Source organism: Oryctolagus cuniculus, chromosome 12 (genome assembly GCF_964237555.1).
Source record: "Oryctolagus cuniculus chromosome 12, mOryCun1.1, whole genome shotgun sequence".
In the NCBI taxonomy this organism is placed as follows: Eukaryota; Metazoa; Chordata; class Mammalia; order Lagomorpha; family Leporidae; genus Oryctolagus; species Oryctolagus cuniculus.
The window spans coordinates 65,726,788-65,747,610 of NC_091443.1; the positions used below are offsets into that span (position 1 = coordinate 65,726,788).

Genomic DNA, 20,823 nt, shown 5'->3' on the forward strand with positions numbered 1-20,823 from the left:
TAAAGAGTACATATCCCATAATTTCTTTATCCAGTCTATCGTTGATGGGCATTTAGGTTGGTTCCAGGTCTTAGCTATTGTGAATTGAGCTGCAATAAACATTAGGGTGCAGACCTCTTTTTTATTTGCCAATTTAAATTCCTTTGGGTAAATTCCAAGGAGTGGGATGGCTGGGTCGAACGGTAGGGTTATCTTCAGGTTTCTGAGGAATCTCCAGACTGACTTCCATAGTGGCTTGACCAGCTTGCATTCCCACCAACAGTGGGTTAGTGTCCCTTTTTCCCCACATCCTCGCCAGCATCTGTTGTTGGTAGATTTCTGCATGTGAGCCATTCTAACCGGGGTGAGGTGAAACCTCATTGTGGTTTTGATTTGCATTTCCCTGATTGCTAATGACCTTGAACATTTTTTCATGTGCCTGTTGGCCATTTGGATTTCCTCTTTTGAAAAATGTCTATTGAGGTCCTTGGCCCATCTCTTAAGTGGGTTGTTGGTTTTGTTTTTGTGGAGTTTCTTGATCTCTTTGTAGATTCTGGTTATTAACCCTTTATCTGTTGCATAGTTTGCAAATATTTTTTCCCATTCTGACGGTTGTTATTAATAACTTTGTTATTAATTTTTAATTTGTATGTTATGCAGTATGTGTGCTTTCAGAGAAAGTATGATTTCTATTTTTTATATTGTCCTGAACAGTCTATAGGCACTTAAAAACTTGTTGTTTTGTCATTACCTGGGCTGTTTTCTCTGCTTTGGGGTTGTATACCTGTCTTCTTTCTGATGTTTTGGAGGGCTTTTTAAAAAATTATTTTTATGATCACTTTTTAAAGTCTTTACAATAATATAACAGTATCTTTTTTTTTTTTTTAAGATCTATTTTGTTTGAAAGACAGAGTTAGAGAGGTAGAGACAGAGAGGTCTTCCATCCTCTGGTTCACTCCCCAAATGGCCGCAACGGCCCAGCTGTGCTTATCTGAAGCCAGGAGCTTCTTCCGGGTCTCCCACGTGGGTGCAGGGGTCCAAGGACTTTTTGGGCCATCTTCTCCTTCTTTCTCAGGCCACAGCAGAGGGCTAGATTGGAAGAGGAGCAGCTGGGACTAGAACCGATGCCCATGTGGGGTGCTGGCGCTTCAGGCCAGGGCTTTAACCTGTTGTGCCATAGCGCCGGCCCCCAGTATCTTTCAATTTGTAATTTTCTCCTTGTGACTGACAGTGAATGTCTTTTCAGATTTTTAAGAGCCCCCCCACCTTTTTTTCTTTTTTCTTTGCTCTCAGTGCTAGTGTATGTACTGTGTCCATTTCTCTGTTGGGTGGCTCTTTCATTTTTGGGGGCCTTTTGGATATTAAAAAATCCTTTTTTGGGCATTTGAGATGCTATTTTTTTCACATTTCATATTTGCTTTTTATGTTATTATGTGGCAATTTAAACTTTTATGTTGAGGCTGGCACTGTGGCTCACTTGGTTAATCCTCCGCCTGTGGCGCCGGCACACCGGGTTCTAGTCCCGGTCGGGGTGTCGGATTCTGTCCCGGTTGCCCCTCTTCCAGGCCAGCTCTCCGCTGTGGCCCGGGAGTGCAGTGAAGGATGGCCCAAGTGCTTGGGCCCTGCACCTGCATGGGAGACCAGGAGAAGCACCTGGCTCCTGGCTTCGGATCGGCGCAGCGCACCGGCCGTAGCAGCCATTTGGGGGGTGAACCAACGGAAGGAAGACCTTTTTTTCTGTCTCTCTCTCACTGTCTAACTCTGTCAAATAGAATAAAAAAATAAAATAAAACTTTTATGTTGTCTAATTTGTATTAAATTGCTCTTTCCTGGTTTCTGGATTTTTGTACCCTAAACAGAAAGGCATTTTCTCACCATGAGAGTTTTTTTTTAAGATTTATTTATTTATTTGAAAGGCAAAGTTAGAGGGGGAGATGGAGAGAGAGAGAGATGAAGATACATCTTCCATCCACTGGTTCACTCTCCAGTTGGCTGCAATAGCCTGGAACTCCACCAGGTTCCCATGTGGGTGGCAGGGGCCCAGCAGTCGGCCATCCTCTGCTGTTCTCCCAGGCACATTAGCAGGGAGCTGGATTGGAAGTGGATTTGCTGAGCCTCCAACTGATGCTCCAGTGGCATGCTGTGGCCCCTGTGAGATTTATAATTATATTTTCTTGTAATAATGTAATTGTCCCTCCCCATAATAACTTAAAAGATTTATTTCAAAAGCAGAGTTACAATGAGGCAGATGCAGAGAGGTCTTCCATCTGTGCCCAGATGGGCACAATGGCTGGAGCTGGGCCGATCGAAAGCCAGGAGCCAGGTGCTTCTTCCAGGTCTCCCAGTTGAGTGCAGGGCCCAAGCACTTGGGCCATCCTCTGTTGCTTTCCCAGGCCACAGCAGAGAGCTGGATCGGAAGTGGAGCGGCCAGAAAAACTGGCACCCATGTGAGATGCTGGCGCCATGGGTAGAGGCTTAGCCTAGTACACCACGGCTCCAGCCCTGGGGTAAACTTTTTAAAATCTTTGCATATATTTTCGTATTATGCATTTTCTGTGAACTTTTCAGACTCCCTCCTGTTAGAGTGACAAAATAGGGCCTTGGCTGAGTCTCCAGAGTCCCCATCGCCAGCTGATGGTGTGTGGGGGGGGGAGGGGGGCTGAGGCGAAGGCTGCCGAGACCGAGGAAGAGGAGGGCTGGCCGGTGCTCGCGGACACGGTGGCACAGACCTCACCGGCCTTGCTGGCTGCTCTCTGGAGGGCCGGGGGCGAGTGCCGCTGGGTGGGGCAGATGGGACACTCGGGGAGTTTCTCTCTGAAGGGCAGGAGAGGGCCGACGGCTCCAGGGATGGGAAGGTGCGTCACAGAAGGCTTTAGAAGTGGGAGGGACATCTGCACGCGCCAGTGCTTACAGGGAGGGTCAGTAAGGAGGGAGGGATGGAGGCAGCAGGTACCACAGTGAAAGGTTCCAGAGGGGGGCCCGGCCTCCCCAGCAGGGAGGAAGGAGGGAAGAGCTGTCTTCATTCGCCCCTTTTCTCCTTCAGAGTAGCTGTGGGGTAGCAGTGATGACAGCGGGCACGTGGGTGTTCCGTGAGTCCTCGTGTCACCTGAGGCTGGCTGAGATGACGCTGGACAGTCCTGCAGATCCAGAGGCTCGTCTCCTGGGCCCAGACAGGGCCCAGCTCGCCATCGCCCACTGCTCCTCCTCCCCATCCCACACTAACCCTGTTCCAGCCGTGGCTCAGTCCTGTTGCCACAGCGGGGCCTCCTGCTCTCTGCGGCCCGGGTTGGCAGGCCAGCAAGCATGCAGTCTCCTCAGCCGCATCCGTGTCTCCGTGAGAAGTGGTCCGGGGCCCGTCTCTGCTGTTCACCAGCGCCCGGCCTCCTGTAATCCCAGGAGGGAACCTGGGTACAGCCGAGCTGCCGCCCTGAGGCTGGCTGGGGCACTTCTCAGGAGACTTCCGTGCCTGCTTCCTGTGTGGTCCTGAGCACTCACTGAGCATCCTGTTTTGCAGGGGGACATGAACTTGTCTGATTCCAGAGACACCTGGCTAGAAGACGGGCGGGGACGTTCCGCAGAGAGGAGCAGCCACCTGCATCTGGCCAGATCCGCCTGGAAGGGCTCAGCCTACAGTGAGCGGCGGGGGAGTGGGCATAGCCTCCTGCCCATCTGGGGCCTTGGGGGGTGGTACTTGCCAGATCCCGCCAGTGCCTAGTGAGAGCCCCACTGTCCTGTTTGTTGTAGGCCACAGACCTGCCCAGGGCACTTGCTGCTGCTCTCCAACCAGACTCCCCAGCCCGGCGACCTGCTTCTCCTCCTCCTACCAGGATCTGGCCAAGCATGTCGTGGACACATCTATGGCAGATGTAACTGCTCCCGCTCATCCCCCCTAACCAGACCTGCCGGTGGGGGTGGGAGAGTCGGGAGGAAAAGAGCCGGGCAGGTGGGGGCTGCTGCCATTTGGGGGCTTCTTGAGGGGCTCTCCCGTAGCACTGGCCAGAGCAACCCAGGAGCGCCGATTGTACTAGCGTGACCACTGTGTCCCCAGGTCATGGCGGCTTGCTCGGGTAACCTGCACAGCCTCTTCAGCCGCCAGGCAGCGGCCGGCTGGAAGTAAGTCTCTGTACAGCACCTCGCTGCTCGGCTCCCCCTGCTTGGCCTCTCTTCCTCTCTCTTCTCTACGCTGGCTTCTGAGTCCCCAAGTCCCCCGTGGCGACCCTGGAGCCAGTTTTGACCTCCTCTCTCCTGTCCTTGGTGTTTGCCTCAGCTACCAGGGTGAGGAGCAGGAGGTGCAGCTGTACTACAAGGTGTTTTCTTCCACGCGGCATGGCTTCCTGGGGGCAGGTGTGGTGTCCCAGCCGCTGTCGCACGTGTGGGCAGCGGTGAGTGACCCTACGCTTTGGCCCCTGTTTCACAAGCCCATCCAGACAGCAAGGCTGTTTCAGCGAGTGACCAACAGCATCAACCTAGGTGAGCCCGGAGGCGCCAGGCTTCTAGGGGTAGGCCGGGGCTGTGGGGGAGCTCAGCCTAGGTCTGTCCAGTTGGGTGTCGAACTGTGGAATGATGGGGTGCTGGGGCTGCTGCTGGCCTGGGAAGGATTTAGAGCTGGGTTTGCTCACAGCCCCCACCCCCACCCCCTCCTCCCCAGTGTACTTGGTGTGCAACACGACGACGTGTGCGTTGAAGCAGCCGCGGGACTTCTGCTGTGTCTGTGTGGAAGCCAAAGAGGTGCCTGCCTTGGTGGTGGTAAAGCGGTCGTGGGAAGAACTTGGGCGCACGTGTGGGGAGAAGCTGCCTGTGGCTTCCGGTCCTCTGGGGGAGGGGCTGCCTTCTGCCATGCTGACTTGCAGTGGAGCCGCTTCCTGGGATGTCTGCATTACCTGGGCAGAAGTCACATGTGTGTCTGTCCCCAGGGGCCCCTGTGTGTCATGGCAGCTCAGTCAGTATATGACGCCTCCATGCCAAGGCCCAGCAAAAAGATGGTGCGAGGAGAAATACTACCCAGCGCCTGGATCCTGCAGCCTGGCACCGTGCAAGGGAAGGGTGTCACCAGAGTCGTCTATTTGGCCCAGGTGATGAACTCCTTGCTCCAACCTCACAGCTCACCTTTGACCCCCACGCCCACCCGGGACATTCTGCCCAGCTGGCCAGCATCCTTCAGTGCCCAGCCCTGTGGCCAAGAGCTCGAGAGTCCAGGGTGCTTCTTGGGCTGCCGAGAACAGGAGTCAGGGGGAGGATCTGAAAGCTGAAGCTGCCCCTACCAGAGTCGTAGTGACCTGCAGCCGTGGCTGATCCCAGGGTCCCTGGTGGCAAGGTAACAGGATGGCCCACAGGCTCAGCTCTCCACAGTCCGGACTTGAACTTTGTCTGCGGGCAGTAAAAGCCAGTGCTGGGATCTGGAGGGCAGAGCCCAGGCCTGTGCGCTCAGCAGTGGAGTTCGGGTGCTCCTCCTCACCACTGCCCAGGCGGCTCCTGGGGCGGAAGCGTGCCCTGACCCTCTAAGTCGCTCTGCGCCTTCAGCTCCTCTCTCTCTGCTTCCAGGTGGAACTTGGGGCTCCGGGCTTCCCGCCTCAGCTGCTGAGCTCCTTCATCAAACAGCAGCCACTGGTCATAGCCAGACTGGCTTCCTTCCTGGGCAGTTAGCATCTCCCTGGCCAGGTGGTGCTGCAGACGCCGCGGCAGCTGCTGCTTACTTTCCATGCCCTGACGCAGGAGCCAGTGCGAGTGGCCGCGGCTGGCCGGGCAGACGGCGCCAGCCCAGGGGTGGCAGCAGGGCCCAGGCAGTGCTTGGTCCTAGCTGGCGCCCCGGCAGAGCGAGCGGCCCAAGCCCTGCCCCGGCTGTCCGCAGTGAATGAAGCTCGGCTCGCCGGCTGGCCTTCGCACCTTTATCTCTGTGCCAGACAAGCTGCTCAGACCGCAGGAGGGAGCAGGGGCAGCAGGCGGAGACCGCGGTGCGCTGGCCAGGCGCTTCCTCCCTCCGGCCCAGCCCTCAGCCCATCGTGAGGCCGGCAGCCTTCGGCCAAGACTCTGCTCCGAATCTGCCTCCTGCATCAGCTCCGTCCCAGAAAACAGCGAAACAGACTACAAGGGCTTTAAAAATAGCTGCACAAACCAGAACACGGATTCAGAATCTTTTCTCCCTGTTGATGTTTACAAAATGCCTTCTGTTCGTTTTTGTTTACCCAGCTCTTCCTTTGACTCCCAGAAGAGAATTTTTGGGTTTTGCATCGGTCAGGAGTGTCGAGCTGTGCCCCGTGACGGGGCAGTCACTCGCGAGCTGACTCCCGGGAGACTGCTGGGGCAGGAGCGACACGTCGGGGGGCTGGGGCGGGCTCTCCCAGGACGGGCGAGACAGCAGCTGCTGGTCGCTGACAAGGCAAGAGGAATTCTAGAAGTGAGACATTACTCTTTGAAGATGAGCGAGAAGGGAACTCCTGAGGCAGTGAGCAGTGAGCCGGTGCTTAGGAGGAAGCTGTGCGCGGCGCCCTGCTCCTGGCCCGCGGACGCCAGGTGGGATGAGAGTGCAGTCCGTGTTCTTGAACCTTAGCCCAGGCTCGGCGGAGGCCCACTATTCTGATGTTTCCTCGGAAGCAGTAAAGGTGGGAGAGCCCCATCCTTAGTTCGTGCCCAGAACCTTTGCTGGATGAGGGTAACTGGGAATTAAGAGGTATCTAGATATTGCAGCAAAGTTTTACTTTTCTAAAAATGTTGTCAGGGTTTTATTTTTCCCTCTTACCTCAGGTTATTTATATATTATTGGTTGAAGATTTTACAAATTGTTTTTAAATGTTTATAAGTACTTTCCTGATTAATTTGACTTTTTTAAATAACACTTGACACCCTACTTATGTACTCCCACCTCTGTTCCTGTAAATCTCTAAGACTGTTGACCAGAGAGGTCAGAACACCTGTGAATTAAAAGTCCTGTGTGTGTATTTGACTCAGTGAAGACGATCCTGGGATGCTCAAGCAAGTCACTGAAGCAGGGTGGAACGCAGCCTGCTGGTCATGGCAGGGCCTGCTCGTGGCCCAGTTTCAGGCTGCTGTATTGAGCTGACATGTAGGTTCTGCCCATGCGCCATGGCACTGCTCTGCATGGTCATTAGCAACCAGATTAGTTGCTCAACTTTAATCCAAATCCGAACAGAAGGGAGGATTCCAGAGTAGTCACTGCCACACGTAACTGTGACCACAGCACCAGGGAGTATCTGAGGCAGAGCCAGACATGGGAATCTGGATGGGTGGATAACTAAGTGCTGGCTTTATCCGCTTCCTAGACAAGCCCACACCAGCCCAACTGAGAGTATCATGAAGAACAGAGTCGGCCCTCCGTATCCACGGGCTTCGCCTCAGCTGAAGATGGGACGTATTTGAAAGTGGGGCGAATGCCAGCACTGCGGCTCATTAGGCTAATCCTCCGCCTTGCGGCGCTGGCACACCGGGTTCTAGTCCCGGTCAGGGCGCCGGATTCTGTCCCGGTTGCCTCTCTTCCAGGCCAGCTCTCTGCTGTGGCCAGGGAGTGCAGTGGAGGATGGCCCAAGTGCTTGGGCCCTGCACCCTATGGGAGACCAGGAGAAGTACCTGGCTCCTGCCATCGGATCAGCGCGGTGTGCTGGCTGCAGCGCGCCAGCCATTGGAGGGTGAACCAACAGCAAAGGAAGACCTTTCTCTCTGTCTCTCTCTCTGTCCACTCTGCCTGTCAAAAAAAAAAAAAAAAAAAAAAAAAGTGGGGCGAACTGCTGCTGATGCACTGAAGACAGCTGCATCCCTGGGTCTGGGTCCTGCTGCTCTCCCTCCCTGCTAATGTGCACCTGGGAGGTGATGGCCTAAGCAATGGCCCCCGCCATCCACAGGGGGGGACTTGGATTGAATTGGCTCAGGTTATTGTGGGCATTTGGGAAGAGCACCAACAGATGGATGCTTGCTCTTTGTTATTCAAAAAAAATATGAAAAAATAGTCATTCCCTAAACAATTTAGTGTAACAGCTACACATGGCATTTACATTCTATTGGTTTATAATGTAAGTAACCTCCAGACTTCAAAGTATTCGGGAGGCTGTGTCTAGGTTATGTGTGGGCTTTGGTATATGCAGATGTCCTGGAACAGATTCCCCGTAGATACTGAGGCTAGCAATTGAGGATGATCTTGTAATAAAATGCACAAGTGAAGTCAGATTTCCTTCTAGATGGGCAGCTCTCAGTTTAGCCTGCATGAGAATCGCCTAAAGACTTCGTTACATCTCAGGCTGCTCCCCCAAAACTGCGGACTGAGTAGATGTGTAGAAAGAAGCGCAAGTATTTTTAAAAGTTCCAGGTAAGCCCAAGGCTGCCGCTCTGGGGACTACACTGAAGACTTCTGGGTTAACATAATCTGTACAGCACAGATCCATGGAAAGCAAGCTGGTGAGTTTGCACTTAATTAGCTGCCTGTCTGCTTAATCCACAGAGTAGGCCTTTAAGGCTCACACAGGCCCCAGGAAATCTCCTTTGTAGGGGCCATGTTAAATTTCTATTTCCTTTCCCAAGAGCTTGGTTTTAACCCAGGAGGCCAAGCACCAGGCCTGTGTATGGCCCAACCTTTCACCTCAGTGTCCTGAGGCGCTGCAGGCTTTCCTGCAGAAGATGCCAAGAAGTAGCCATGAGCTCGCAGCTTGCTGGGCCTGTGCTGTGGTTCAACCACACCTAATGCTGGTCTCTGGGCCTAGAGACAGAAAACATTTCTTAGTCATTTTGACTCCTAGGCATTAAATTGCATTTAAAAGAGGAAGATAAAAGCCTTTGAAAAGTTATACTTTGTGCACCAATGGGATCACCTGGCTTTGTTAGGACCACACAAGTGGATGCCCATAAGCCCAGAGTCTTAACCCTGCTGGGTCGCTGGCAGCTTCACTGAATAATGTACTTCCCTAAACTGCCTACTCCTTACATATCCCTCAAACAGAAAAATTTTTACAGAAATGAACTCAATGACATGTTTAATGCTTAGTCAAAATCAGTGGTTCGCTTATAGAGAAGTAGAATGCTTTAGTTCTGAGACAAGTCGTCAGCCAGAAAGGACACCCCAGCCCTGACGAGAGCTGCCAATGCGATGGGCAGCAAATGGAAAGCAAGCAGTTTCCCGGGCCTGGGGCTGGCGTCCTAACCGGCAAGGCACCTGTACAGCTGGCAACCCAGCAGCCACCTGAGACTGCAGCCTTCTAAAGGGCAAAGGCGGAAATGACTAGAATCAGCCCCGTGAAAGAAAACAGCTTGTATTTAAAAACTGTCCCGTTTTGCCCCTTCCTTGGTCCTTGGGAGGAGACAGGGTCTAGAGTTACTGCCCACACCCAGGCAGAAGACAGAGGGCAAAGCCAGGCCTCTGCCAGGTGGGTCCTCCCTTACCTGCTGTGCATTCTCAGTTCCCGGCGACAGGGAAATGCAGATTCCCAAGATCGTGCTTTCGTTTTCAAGTGAAGCAAAGTCCTGCCGCTTTCATGGTCCAGAGCCACATGTTGTAAGAGGTGCTAGCACAGCAGCAAGTGAGGCTAGAAGCCTGTCTCACAAGCCCTCTCACGTCTGGCTACTCCACGTCCACGTGATCAACGCCCGCTCTTCTGCTCCCAGACAAGTCTCGAGGCTTTTCCACCACCACGTTGAACCACCTGGCCTCTCCTGCCTCCAGGATTCGGGTGGTGAGCTCGCCGTCGGTGGGATGCCACGCAGCCCTTCCACCTGAGCAGGTCTGTTCCAGACCCAGCTCCTCCCACCGCAGCGAGGGGCAGCAGTGGGCTCTTCGGCTTCCTCCTGAGGCGCAGGCAGGCAGGGCTCAGGGTTCTGATGAGACGCCCAGCGGGGCCGCTGCCCAGCCCTAGCTCTGGGCCAGCACAGTCCCCCGGTTTGGCTGCACCAGCTCACACGCTCGCAGCTGGGGTTCTGGCAAGGGGGGCTCAGTGAGAAACAGATTGAACAGCGTTGCTAATTCTTCAGAGAAGTCCTGAAATAAGTAGAAAGAGTTTCTGAGATGGCAGACATATCCTGCACTAGTAAAGCTCAGTCCCTAGGGATTGGTACTGTGGCACAGCTGCTTAAACGGCTGTTTGCAGCGCCAGCATCCCATATGAACAATGGCTTGAGTCCTGGCTTTTCTACTTCCAACCCAGCTCTTTGCTCATGCACCTGGGAAAGCAGTGGAGCATGGCTCCTGGCTCTGGAGTTGCGGTCATTTGGGGAGTGAACCACTGGATGGAAGACCTCCCTCTTTCTCTGGCTCTGCCTCTCTCAAATAAGTCTTTTAAAAAAAAATCTCACACAATGCCATGCTGCCTTCGATTCACTGCCTGCTTCCCTCTCCCTTTCTTCCCTGAGATTCCTTTTAGGGCCTTCAAAGAGGCGTAGAAAATGTGTATGATGAAGAAACTACATGGAGTTCAAAAAACTTTGGCCCCGAAATAAACTTACCTTTAATTTCATTTTTCCACAAGCTTTCTAAAATCCCCTCATACACAGCTACTCAGCTGAAGGAGGCCAAAGACAAGTTCAGGGTGGTTTTAAAACCCTGGACAAAAGTCCCTTTCAGGACACATGGGATACACGACACTGGTTCTCCCTCCATGTAAGACAAGAAGAGGACTCCTTACCTCTGGCCACTGGGCAGCACGGAGGCTGCCTAAGCAGGCCTCTATCTCCATCCGGCCCATCAGCCCCTTCTCCACCAGCTCCCGGAGCAAGAAGAGCAGCAGATCCCACTGCAAGACGCACAAAGCACAAGTCCCCGCTGCTAAGAGGCCCGGCCCATGAGCTCAGGGAGAAGTGGAGTGGAGCCCACTTCAGCACGGGAACAGAACGGGTGAGTACAAGATCGGGCAGGGGGCTGCGGGCGCGGATGCCTCCCCAGGCCTTCCTCTGACTCACCTCCCTCGGCCTTGTGTCTGCCAGAAGCCCCACGTTTCTCGGGCTCAGCAGGAGTCGCAGGGGAACGGGCGCCTGAAAGTCCTCCTTCCACAGGGACAGCAGCATGTGTAGGAGCCTTCGGGCCTGCCCTCTCTCCAGCCTGCGCTGCGCCGGCGGCCCCAGGATGGGAATTTTATCTGCCACTATGGGAGGAGAGGAAAGTCAAGCTGTAAGAAATGGGAGCGGAAGAAGGCGTTTCTAATCTTACTTGTACTCAGCCCTGAGATGTGGGACCTGGCAAGAGAGCGATCTGAGAAAGCAGCCGTACCAAGGAGGGAAGCCAGCTCCACGGAGCACTTGGCCAGATGCTGCTCAGCGGGTGGACACAGGAACTGTGGGGAAAAAGAGGAGACCCTAGAATTAGCAGCGTCCTTACCGCTGTCAGGACTGGCCGAGCCAGCCAGGGCTCTGCTTCTGAGGCAAGGACATGCGCAAACAGCCTTCACGTGGCAAATGCCTCGTCTTACCTGGCGACACTGCAGGGTCTGCCCCAGCTGGCCTAGGAGCTGCTCCAGATGCTCTGGGGGAACGCCCTCCTCAGGGTCCCGGGGCCCCGCGGCCAGGGAGAGCACATCCTGTGGGAGCAGGGCGAGGCCTCACACCAAGCTGGGCCAAGGGGGCCACAGAGGAGTCAGATGGGCAGGGCTTGGCAGTGAAGAGAGGGAAAAGGAAGGGGGTAAGCAGTGCCCCAGGTGGTGAGGCGGCTGGGCACGGCACCCACAGACCTGGGGCTGGGGCAGGACAGCACACCAGGAGGAGCAACCACACGGACAACCGAAGTGGGCACAGATGGCGCAGGTCAGCTGAGGGACAGCGTTTGCCTGGGACAGGACTCCTATCAACTCCTAGGCAGGCACCTGCCCCAAGTCTTCATATTGTCTATCCCTCCTGCTTCGTTTAGTTTTCCACGCACAAGTCCTCTGCATGTTGCGAACCAGCATCTAACGGCCATGAGCCTTTTCCTCTCCCTCCTATATAGTTGCCATTGCTAGTCATTGCTTCTTAGTCCTTGTTTCACATCCTTATTTCCAGACTAGGGTAAGATGGTGAATCTTCTGTGCTTTGAGGGCCATAGGTCTCTGTCCTAGCTACTCACCTTGGCTGTTGTAATGCAAAAGCAGCCACAGTTTGTCAAGTAATGGACATTGCTGTGTGCCAATACAATTTTATTTACTAAAACAAGTAGTGGGCACAATCTGGCCCACAGGCTAGCTGCTGACCCCTGCTCCAGTCTCTGTATTTTTTAAACCAAGTTAGGAGAACTGGTAGTGTATTCTTACTGCCCAAAACTGGGCAAGCATCACCTTCCATACTGAGAGGTTCACAGTCAGGGCCTGGTGACTGCCCCCTTGGAGACTGTTCTATTGTGGTAGAGCTGCTCCCATCAGCTCCTGGGTAACAGGCACTTAGGCCCGATTTACCCACCCTGTCCTTTTAGGTGACAACCAAAGCACGAACACCCAGGAGAGAGAGAGATTCCGCCCTGCCCACTTAATCCCATTCAGTGATGAAACAGGAAGTAGCTGGGAAACACAGAAAGCTCCTACACAAACACTGGCGCTGATGTGAGAATGAAGGAACCAGGAACAGAGCAGGGAGGAGGAGGAGGGTAGCCAAGGGGAGTAGGGTAGCTGTGTACTTTGATCTCGGAGATGAGGTGGGAGGGGAGGGGAGCGTGGTGCTCACAGGCGCGGGAGCAGCCCCTCCGCTCCCCCCGGACAGCTGGCTCAGGACCCTGGGCTCGAAGTATGCGACTCACGGCCGCTTTCACCTCCCTCCTAATCAGCGCTGTGGGGCAGAGGGAGAAGACGAGAGGGTCACGAGGTGCCCGCGGGGGCTCACCACACCACCCATGCCCTTCACCATTTCCAGCTCGCTGGGTGCCCCCTCCCCCAACTGCCTCTGAAACCTCGGTTGGGCTGTTCCCCGTATGGACCTCACCTGTGATGTTGGCCGACAACCAAGTGCAGGCTTTCTCTGTGGCCAGCCCCACGGCAATGTTTTCCGCACTGCTTAGCACCTACAACACGGAAGACTGCAGGGTCAGCGCTGGGGAGGGGCAGGTGCAACCGAGGGAGCCCAAGTCCAGGATGCACCCCCCACTCCCAGCCGCTTCAGACTGCAGAGGGCACACCCGTGCACCTGTGCGGCCTGCAAACCCCGGGCCCTCCCCACATACAGCTGCTGGGGTCTCCTCTGGAAGCAGGGCCCGCACAGCCCCAGGGCTCTTCTTCTGGCAGAACCTGTGAGGAGACAGGTGCAGGGAATGAGCAGGTGCTCGGGTCTCGCTCAGTGCAGCACCGACCTCCTGCCCGACCCCAGATGCTGGAGGAAGAAGCCCAAGCACCAGCCCTCCCCCACTGTGCACGCTCCCAGCTCAGCGCCTGGATTTTGCGATACAACACTAAAGCCGAGTTCAGAGCCTGCAGAAGAGCAGGGGAGAGAATCGGGAGAGTGGGTGGGGCGAGGAAATGGAGCAACAAGTATGAGGACAGAAAGCAGAGCTAAGTCGCCAGAGGGGGAGGTGACAGTCCACATAGATGGGTGTTTCTTACTCCCGCCCCTGGGTCAACGCCTGGGCCCCGTGGGGGCACAGCTGGGAACACAAGCTCTCCACCAACTGGGCTGCTTCGCCCCCTTCCTGGCCCTGCGCCACCAGCTGCTCCTGGAGAAGTGCCTCTGCCTGTCGCACGAGATCTGCCACCAGCGTGGCCCTGCAGCAGGGACAGCAAGGTTTGGGAGTAGCTGGAGGGGCTGAATGGGAAAGAGGCTGCAAAGTCAAGGGCGCTTCCTTCACAGAGGTCCGCAGTTCCAGCCTTGCCCCGCCCCCGCCCCACCCTTCCTCAGCTTGGCAGCAGGGTGTTGCAAAGGGAACGCCGGTGAGGGGACAGACGGGGACCCTCACCCCATTCTTACTTGATATGCTTGACGCAGTTTGATCCGATTCTCTCTGCCACAAACTCCACAGTCCTGCGCAGGGAGGGCGGCTGGTTGTGGAAAAAGGCCTGGGCGAGCTGCGCCTGCGGGACAGAGGAGCAGTGTGGTGAGGGCTCCCTTTGGCCGTCCCCAGGGCTGGCCCTGTCCTCTGCCCAGCCTTACCTGCAGCCCCTGGCTGGTCTGGGGAGGCTGGGCTCCCAGGCCGGTGGTGGTGGTGGGAGTGATTTTCCTGACGAAACCCCCGCTCCGCCCACTGCTGCCTGAAACCCACGAAGCGAGCAGCTTCCGGAGTTCACCTGCAGCAGGGAAGTCCAAGTTCCTAGTCCCAGAAACCCCTCCCATCTCCAGGCATCCTGAACTTGAAGCTGAGGCACTGGGGGAGTGCCTCAAAACAGCACGAGACATCCGGGAGCTAGGCCAAGGGGGCCCTTTTGGGTCTGCGGGCAGGGACGGGACCATGGGTGCTGGGGGAGGGCGCGGGACGCTCACCAATGTAGGGGCAGCAGGTGTAGAGCAGCTGCTGGTCCACCACAGGCACACTGTCCTGGGGGAGAACAGGCCAGTGTAGGCAGGCAGGCGGGCTTCCTGTCCCCCCAGCAGGCCCAGAAGCGGCCCGTCAGGAGGAGCTGATACAGGGTAAGCCCATCCTGCCCGTCCTGGCTGGGTCCTCCTGGACAGCCCACTTTCTTTACTTCTTGGACTTCCCGGGACTCTGGCTGGACCCCACACTCACCAAGCCATATTCTGAGGACACTGCGTCCACCTGGAAGCCATCTGACTGATCCTCTTCCGAAAAGAACAAGTCCTCTGGGACCGTGGGAATCTGGCAGAGAGGAGGCCATCCGAGCTGCAGGCGGCACCGCGGGGATGCGCAGCCTCCACTCTGCCTGCTTTAGGCGGCCGGTTCAGAGCAACCTCCTCTGAAGCGACGGCGCACCCTGGCCCTCTTGTCAACTCGCATCTTCTGGTCGCTGCCGCGCTAACTCAGAGGTCTGCACTCCCAGCCTCCCCCTCCTCCCCCGGCTCACCTGGAAAAGCCAGCCCAGGACAGCGAGCAGCAGCAGCTTGTTCAGGAAACACATCTCCCCTTCACGCTCCTGCGCCAAGACCAAGCTCCTGCGGGGCGAGTGGAAGGTGTGAACGGTCTCACTGGAGGATGTCCCCAGCGGCAGACCTAAGAGGGGCTGCTTCTGTGTGGGCAGCTGGCATCTCCTTGCTCTCCTCGTCCTCCCCCCCAACACCCAGATTCCTTCTCTGCTGGGCCACAGAGGAAAAAGGAAAGGGCAAACGACTGCCCACTGTCTGTCCCTCCGGGTGATGGCTGTCAAGGGCCACAGCCCTTCTCCACTCACCGGTGCAGGTGCAGCAGGAGACTAAAGATGCTGCGGTAGTAGTCCAGCAGGGGCACGATGTGGTCAGCAAAGGACAGGAACTCCACCAGCCAGGGCACGGTGAGCACAGCCCGGCGGGCCCGCAGCCCCTGCCACAGCAGGGTCCGCACATCCAGGACCGGTGGGACCTGGGAGAGGAGGGCTGGTCAGAGGGCGGGCACCTGGCGGGGCCGGGCAGTGCCTTCTAGGCCGCCTGGTTTCCAGAACAGCCCAGGAAAGCAGCCAGCGCCCGAGCCGACTGGCCCTCCCGGCTCCCTCTGCCAGGATCTCCCGCCCATTCACCTGGCTCCTGAGGGCCAGGATGGAGTCCTGAAGCTCACGGGTTGGGGGTGGTTCAGGCCCGCGATATGGCAGGAAAGCCACAAAGCCCAGGAATTTGGCCAAAAGCCTCAGGCTGAGCAGCACCATAGCAAACTGTCTCCGTTCACCCTGTATGGAATGAAGGGAAATAACAGGTCCTACGCGCAAGGCTTCTAGAGCAATTCCAAGCCTGTCACCAAGCGTCCTTGGAACACACTCCTCTGCTTTGAGGCCAGACCCCGCACTGCCCGCGTTCCGCTTCCTCACCTGCCAGTCGACATCTGCCTCCCCTTCGTCATCATTAGGCTCATGCGGAGGCAGGGTGAGGCCGTTGAGCTCTCTGATCTTCAAGCTCAGGCTATCCATAAGATGCTGATTAAACTGGAAGCTGGACGGGAGGGGAGAGCAAGAAGAAAAAAAGAAGAAATAAAAAGGCAGTGGAAGAGGTTCAGGCAGATCAGCACTGAGAGGTGCCCTGGCAGGAAGGATTAATGGGGGAGATGGGAGGCTGAGAAGTGGGATCACCCACGCCAGGGAGAGAATGGGAAGTGAAATGGAGGGGCAGAGTCTAGGGATCTCTGCTTCCTGCCCTGCAAAAGGTGGGGCACCTCTACCTGCTGGCGCTCAGGATGAAGTCTCTGAAGAAGCCTTGACAGCCCGGGAAGGTGGGGGGTGGGCAGGGCCCCCCACTGCTCTGAGGGGCCACAAGTCGCTCCTGTAGACGCCGCAACCGCCCCAGCTTGTCAGCTCCCAGCATACTGAGCACATCTGGAGCTTCGCCCAACACAGTGCCCCCAGCACCACCTGGGCTCTGACACATCTGGGCAGGGCGAGAGAGGAGCGAAACCAAAAACAGTGCATGGGAGACAGACCGAACAAAATGAGAGATGAACATCTACAGAACGCCTACTCTGTCAGCGCCTGAGGCAGCATTGAGGGAGGGCTTACACTCTTGTTTCAGAGGTAAGGGAACAAACTAAGCTGAAAGGATTTGCCTAGGGGCTACGAGAGCTGGGATGTGAAACCAGGCCTCTTAACCTGGGCCCTTCCTACCACACCAAGGAAAAGGGTGGGGAGATGGTGCGGGCCAAGGCGCTGTTACCTGGAGAAGCTGTTTTTGGAAAAGTCGAACAAAGTGGCTGTGGCTGCAGGCTGCCGAGAGCTGGCCCATCATGGCTCTAGGGAGGAAGAGTCAGGAAGAGTGTACAAGAGGGAGGCGGGGAGACTGCTGAGAACAGGCCAGCCCCTGGGCTCTTCAGCCTTCACCTGCCACAGCGGGCCTGCCCAGGGGTATGGGCAAGGAGAGGGGCACTGCCCTCAGAACCCAGGGTCTGCGAGGCTAGAGACAAACCAAACCCAGCAAGCCATCGCTGCCCCCAGTAACTCTGCAGTGGTCGCCAAGAACCAGTGAGCTTCCAGATAGGAAACCCACTCTGCCGCCTGCTCATCTACCCAGACCCAGCATCAGGGCGGCCCAAACTAGACGACGCAGAAAACAAAGGCTGGAGGGTCTGTCCAGTGATTTGGGTCAAAACAAGCAACTTGGATTACAAGCTTTGTTCTTTTCCGAGGGCCTGCCATTAGCAAACAAGCAGAAGGAGCTGGGAGACACACCCCTCCAGAGCGGAGGCAGGGCTGTTGGTGCTGGAGGTGAGGAGGTGGGGAGGACCGCAAAGCCTCCTGCCATCATCTCCCCACATGTCACGGAGCGCCCACTGGCAGGAGAGGAAAGACCCGGTGACCAGCGGCGGAGCACCCACCTGATCCTGCTACCCAGGCCCTTCTCAAAGTCCCAGCCGGGCTCCTCGTGGTGATCTTCCCATTCTCGAAGCACCTCATAAAACACATCCCTGACAGACACACAAGAATCCTGATCAGCTGAGGCATGGCTGCTGCTACCTCACTCTTCTCACGTGGAACACTGAGGGCAGGACTCTGCCCAGTCCCATGTCTTAACCTCAAAGTCCCTTATAGGATGACAATGTCACAGACCCAGCACAGCACACCACAGGCTCACACCCTCTGTGCACACTGAGAGGTAGTCCTGCCCAGGAACCCTGAGATTAAAGACCCTTAAGAGGGCCTGCTAGGCTCAGGGATTCAAGTCCACGGGCACAAAACAGAATAAGGTCAACTGGCCCTTGGGATGGCGAGGAAGGGCCTGGTGGTACCAACCCACTGGTTAGTGCCAAACTCCCAGTTTCTGTGACAACAAAACAACTGCCTATTCCAGAGAGACTGCCACCTACTCCCTCCCAGAGTTCCCCTTTCCCATCACCTCTGCTTTTTGAAAGTATGAAAGGCTCGGTCACTGGAGAAGTTGGCACGATTGTCAGTTTCCGGCTGAAAGGAGACAGCTTGAGCAGAGGGTAGCATCACCAGAGACACCTGAAACATGGCGGTAACATTAGGATCTAAAGCCTACAGGAGGCACACTCAGAAAACTTCACCCCTGACCTCCCCCACAGTCAGCACACATGACACTTAAGTACTGTGAGCAGGGGCTGCTTGAATTTATGGAAGCTCGCAAGGGTCAGGTCCAGGCTAGCAGGCACCTGCGCTGGGGCCACTACCTTGGCAACACTGCCCTCATAGGCAGCTCGAAGGCGGCCTTGCAGGGCTGGTGAGAAGCACAGCAGCCGCTCATTCTCCGCCAGCAGCTTCAAGGTCCCTTTGTCCAGGTAGGAAAGAACCCTGCGGGGACAGGAGCACACACAGCTGAGACTGGGACACAGACTGCACGCAGGGAGCGGCTGCCTGGGCAGCACACAGAGCGAGCGCATCTGGAGACTGGAGCCAGGATGTGCGGAGCCCAGACATGTACAGAAAGATCACAGGGCAAGAACCAAGGATGATGGCGGTCAAAGGGGAAGGAATGAGACCTGACAAAGCAGGAGGACAGGACAGGGATAGCAGCCCTAGACAGCAAGGCCAGTCGCCAAGACCACAGGGGTCGACTGGGCTCTTTCAGAGGTTAAAATCATAGCCTTGACACAAAGATTACCGATAGGGAAAGAACCGGGGCCGCTGTGCAAGCGGCCAGAGCACAGGGCAGACCACGAGGCAGAGGCCCACAGGCCCCAGTCAGGCAGACTCACGGAAACTGACGCTCCAACACCCGCACGGCGAAGAAGACGCAGTCGTGGATGCTCTGGAACAGGGGGCTCCCCACGGACTCTGGAAAGACAGCACCGCGCCGTCAGCTCAGAAGCGCCCATCGCCAGACCTCCCTTCTCAAAAGGAAGTTTGCTCACTTACCTAGGACACCTGGACCTGGTTCAAGGTCACTGTCCTTGGCAGCCACCATCCTCCGGGCAGTGAGGAGCTGAAGGACGAAGAAAAGCTCCAAGAACAGGTTTGGTACCAGGTTCTCTGGATATAAAAAGAAACCCCATGATAGCGGGCACCATCTGGAGCCCACTCAGTTCTGCAACTTCATCAGTTCCCTTAACCTGCCGCGCCGTAAGGGTCTTCAAAAAGTTTAAAACAGGTATTATAAAAGAATGATGCATGGACTCTAAATGTATAATGTGAAAAATGATGTGTGATTTCAACATCTGCATCAAAACAAAGGTCATCTTTTAATTAACTCCATTTCCCATGAACTTTCTGAAGCCCCCTGCTAGCCCCACACTGTGCTCTCCCTTCCTCACCAGCAATGCAGGAAGAGTACACAAGGGCTACCAACTCCAGGCGTTGGCGGGAAGACACTCTGGCAGGGTCAGCAGCTTCATCTGTGAGGCTCCCCGTCCGGCTGGGGAGAGGAGACCCCGACTCCGGGGTGGGACAGGAAGGGGTAGGTGACTGCTGCAGCTGCTTGGAACTATGGGGAGAGACTGTCATGAGCGCTCAGCCTGGCTTCCTGGTCACAAGCACACTCAGGTCCCTCCAGGGGAGACAATCCCAGAGTTCCCGAGGGGGAGATCAGGTTCAGGGAGAGCCCTGCAGCTCCCCCGCGGGGAGGAAGCCGCCACCCCCAGAGAGCGGCAAGGCCATACCGCTCCTTCCTGAGCATCTCCCGCTCCTCTTGCAGACTTCTGCACCCTGGGGGAAGGCCAAGGCCCCAAGGGCTAGTGTCCAGGGCTGAGGGTTGGGAACTGGGGACACAGCTGATTGGGGGTGAGGTGAAGCAAGTCTTGGGCTTGGAGAGTGACCGCTCTTCGCTCACCGGAGTTGGGTTGATCCTGCGTGAAGGCTTCGTCCTGCTGAGAGCAGCCACAGGATTTTCTCAAACTCTCATCCTCAAGCACCTCCCCTCCATCAGCACAGCTCCTGGGCCCCTTGCCAAGACCCCCTCACCGTTACGTTACCTCACCCCCAGCCCCGAGGCACCGACTCCCCCAGCGGAGCCTCCGTGCCACCCATCTCCTGGGCGAGGGCGGATTCTCACCCTGCAGGGCCGGGGGGAACCGAGCCTACGGGAGGGAACTCCTCCAGGTTGCTGAGGTTTGGTGGATCACAGAGCGCGAGGCTGGGACTGCTGGGGCTGCCAGAGCCCCGGAGCCTCCGGGCCCCGGCCCAGGGCAGGCTCTCCCCGCCGACCCCCTCCTCCGGGCCCCCGGGGCCGCGGCTTCCTCGCTCGCGGGCCGGCGCCGGGCCCCGCCTCCTGCCCCCGCGGCGGGCCAGAGGGGCCTCGGCCGCGGGGCTCGGGGGCTCCGGCGGAGGGAAGAGCTGGCTGCGCGCCCCGCGGCCGCCCCGCGGCGGGCCCCCCGGCCTCCCCGGCAAGGTCGCCGAGGCGCCCGGGGCCTTGGCGGGGGTTGGGGGGCCCTGCGGGAGGACGCGGCAGCTCTGCTCCCTCAGGAAGTTCAGCAGGAACGGCACGAATTCCTTCCGCAGCGGCCGGAGTGAGCGCAGCACGGCCGCTTCCCCGGGGCTATCCTGAGGGAGAAGGAGACGTGGAGGAGCAAGAGGGTCGGCGGCCAGCCCGGGGTGGCGAGCGGCGGGGCCGCCCGGGCAGCGGCGCCCATCCGGAGCGCACTCGGCCCGGGCTGGCAGCCAGGCGCCCTGGAGGACTGGGACCGGAGCGGGCTGGCGCCTCCCGCGAGAAGCGGGTTCCGCTCAGGCCTGGGGGCGGGCCGGCGCTGTTACCTCGGAACTCTGGGTTCTGCGCGCGATCCACCGCACGGCCGCTGCGACCGACACCTCCTCTCGCAGCAGCGACTCCAAAACCGCCGCCATCCCGGTAGGGGCGCTCTGGGCCGACTGCGCAGGCGCCGGCGCGCCGCGGGCTCCCCGGGAGGGGCGGGGCCGGCAGCGGGAGCGACCGTTGGGCCGCGGGGCGGGGCGG

General features: G+C 57.1%; 2 protein-coding genes across 20 annotated transcripts in view; one reads left to right on the top strand and one right to left on the bottom strand.

Moving 5' to 3' along the window:
• STARD9 (StAR related lipid transfer domain containing 9) overlaps positions 1-6,919 on the top strand; it is a 136,290-nt gene extending 129,371 nt beyond the window's left edge. For 12 of the 15 annotated variants that reach the window (XM_051822019.2, XM_051822023.2, XM_051822026.2 and 9 more), the window contains 6 exons: positions 3,494-3,611; positions 3,724-3,845; positions 4,028-4,092; positions 4,247-4,449; positions 4,628-4,707; positions 4,893-5,377. In XM_051822019.2, coding sequence (XP_051677979.2) covers positions 3,494-3,611; positions 3,724-3,845; positions 4,028-4,092; positions 4,247-4,449; positions 4,628-4,707; positions 4,893-5,228 — 924 coding nt within the window. In that variant the 3' untranslated portion in view covers positions 5,229-5,377. Of the gene's footprint in view, positions 1-3,493; positions 3,612-3,723; positions 3,846-4,027; positions 4,093-4,246; positions 4,450-4,627; positions 4,708-4,892; positions 5,378-5,520 lie in introns of those variants that run through there. The other 3 variants (XM_051822022.2, XM_051822025.2, XM_051822030.2) reach the window with 2 other exon arrangements.
• Positions 6,920-9,214: 2,295 nt separating this feature from the next.
• Positions 9,215-20,782, bottom strand: CDAN1 (codanin 1). Of its 5 annotated transcripts, none has more exons than XR_007910194.2 (28): positions 20,625-20,782; positions 19,927-20,414; positions 19,535-19,741; positions 19,190-19,359; positions 18,795-18,908; positions 18,635-18,713; positions 18,110-18,230; positions 17,815-17,924; positions 17,297-17,386; positions 16,639-16,714; positions 16,151-16,356; positions 15,804-15,924; positions 15,519-15,665; positions 15,198-15,364; positions 14,874-14,961; positions 14,579-14,668; positions 14,335-14,389; positions 14,008-14,141; positions 13,825-13,928; positions 13,464-13,622; positions 13,088-13,151; positions 12,850-12,928; positions 12,595-12,696; positions 11,376-11,483; positions 11,177-11,240; positions 10,870-11,051; positions 10,596-10,703; positions 9,215-9,952 (listed from the first exon to the last, which is right to left on the bottom strand). XR_007910194.2 is itself a non-coding variant. In XM_051822038.2 (28 exons), exons 1-28 carry the CDS (start codon positions 20,712-20,714, stop codon positions 9,827-9,829), a joined length of 3,693 nt encoding a protein of 1,230 aa, XP_051677998.1. In that variant the 5' UTR covers positions 20,715-20,782; the 3' UTR covers positions 9,215-9,826. The 5 variants fall into 5 exon arrangements, 3 of the variants coding, with proteins under 3 accessions (XP_051677998.1, XP_051677997.1, XP_051677999.1); XR_011380881.1 differs by having other exon boundaries at positions 11,376-11,553; positions 12,548-12,696; XM_051822038.2 differs by having other exon boundaries at positions 12,548-12,696; positions 19,535-19,738.
• Positions 20,783-20,823: the final 41 nt, after the last annotated feature.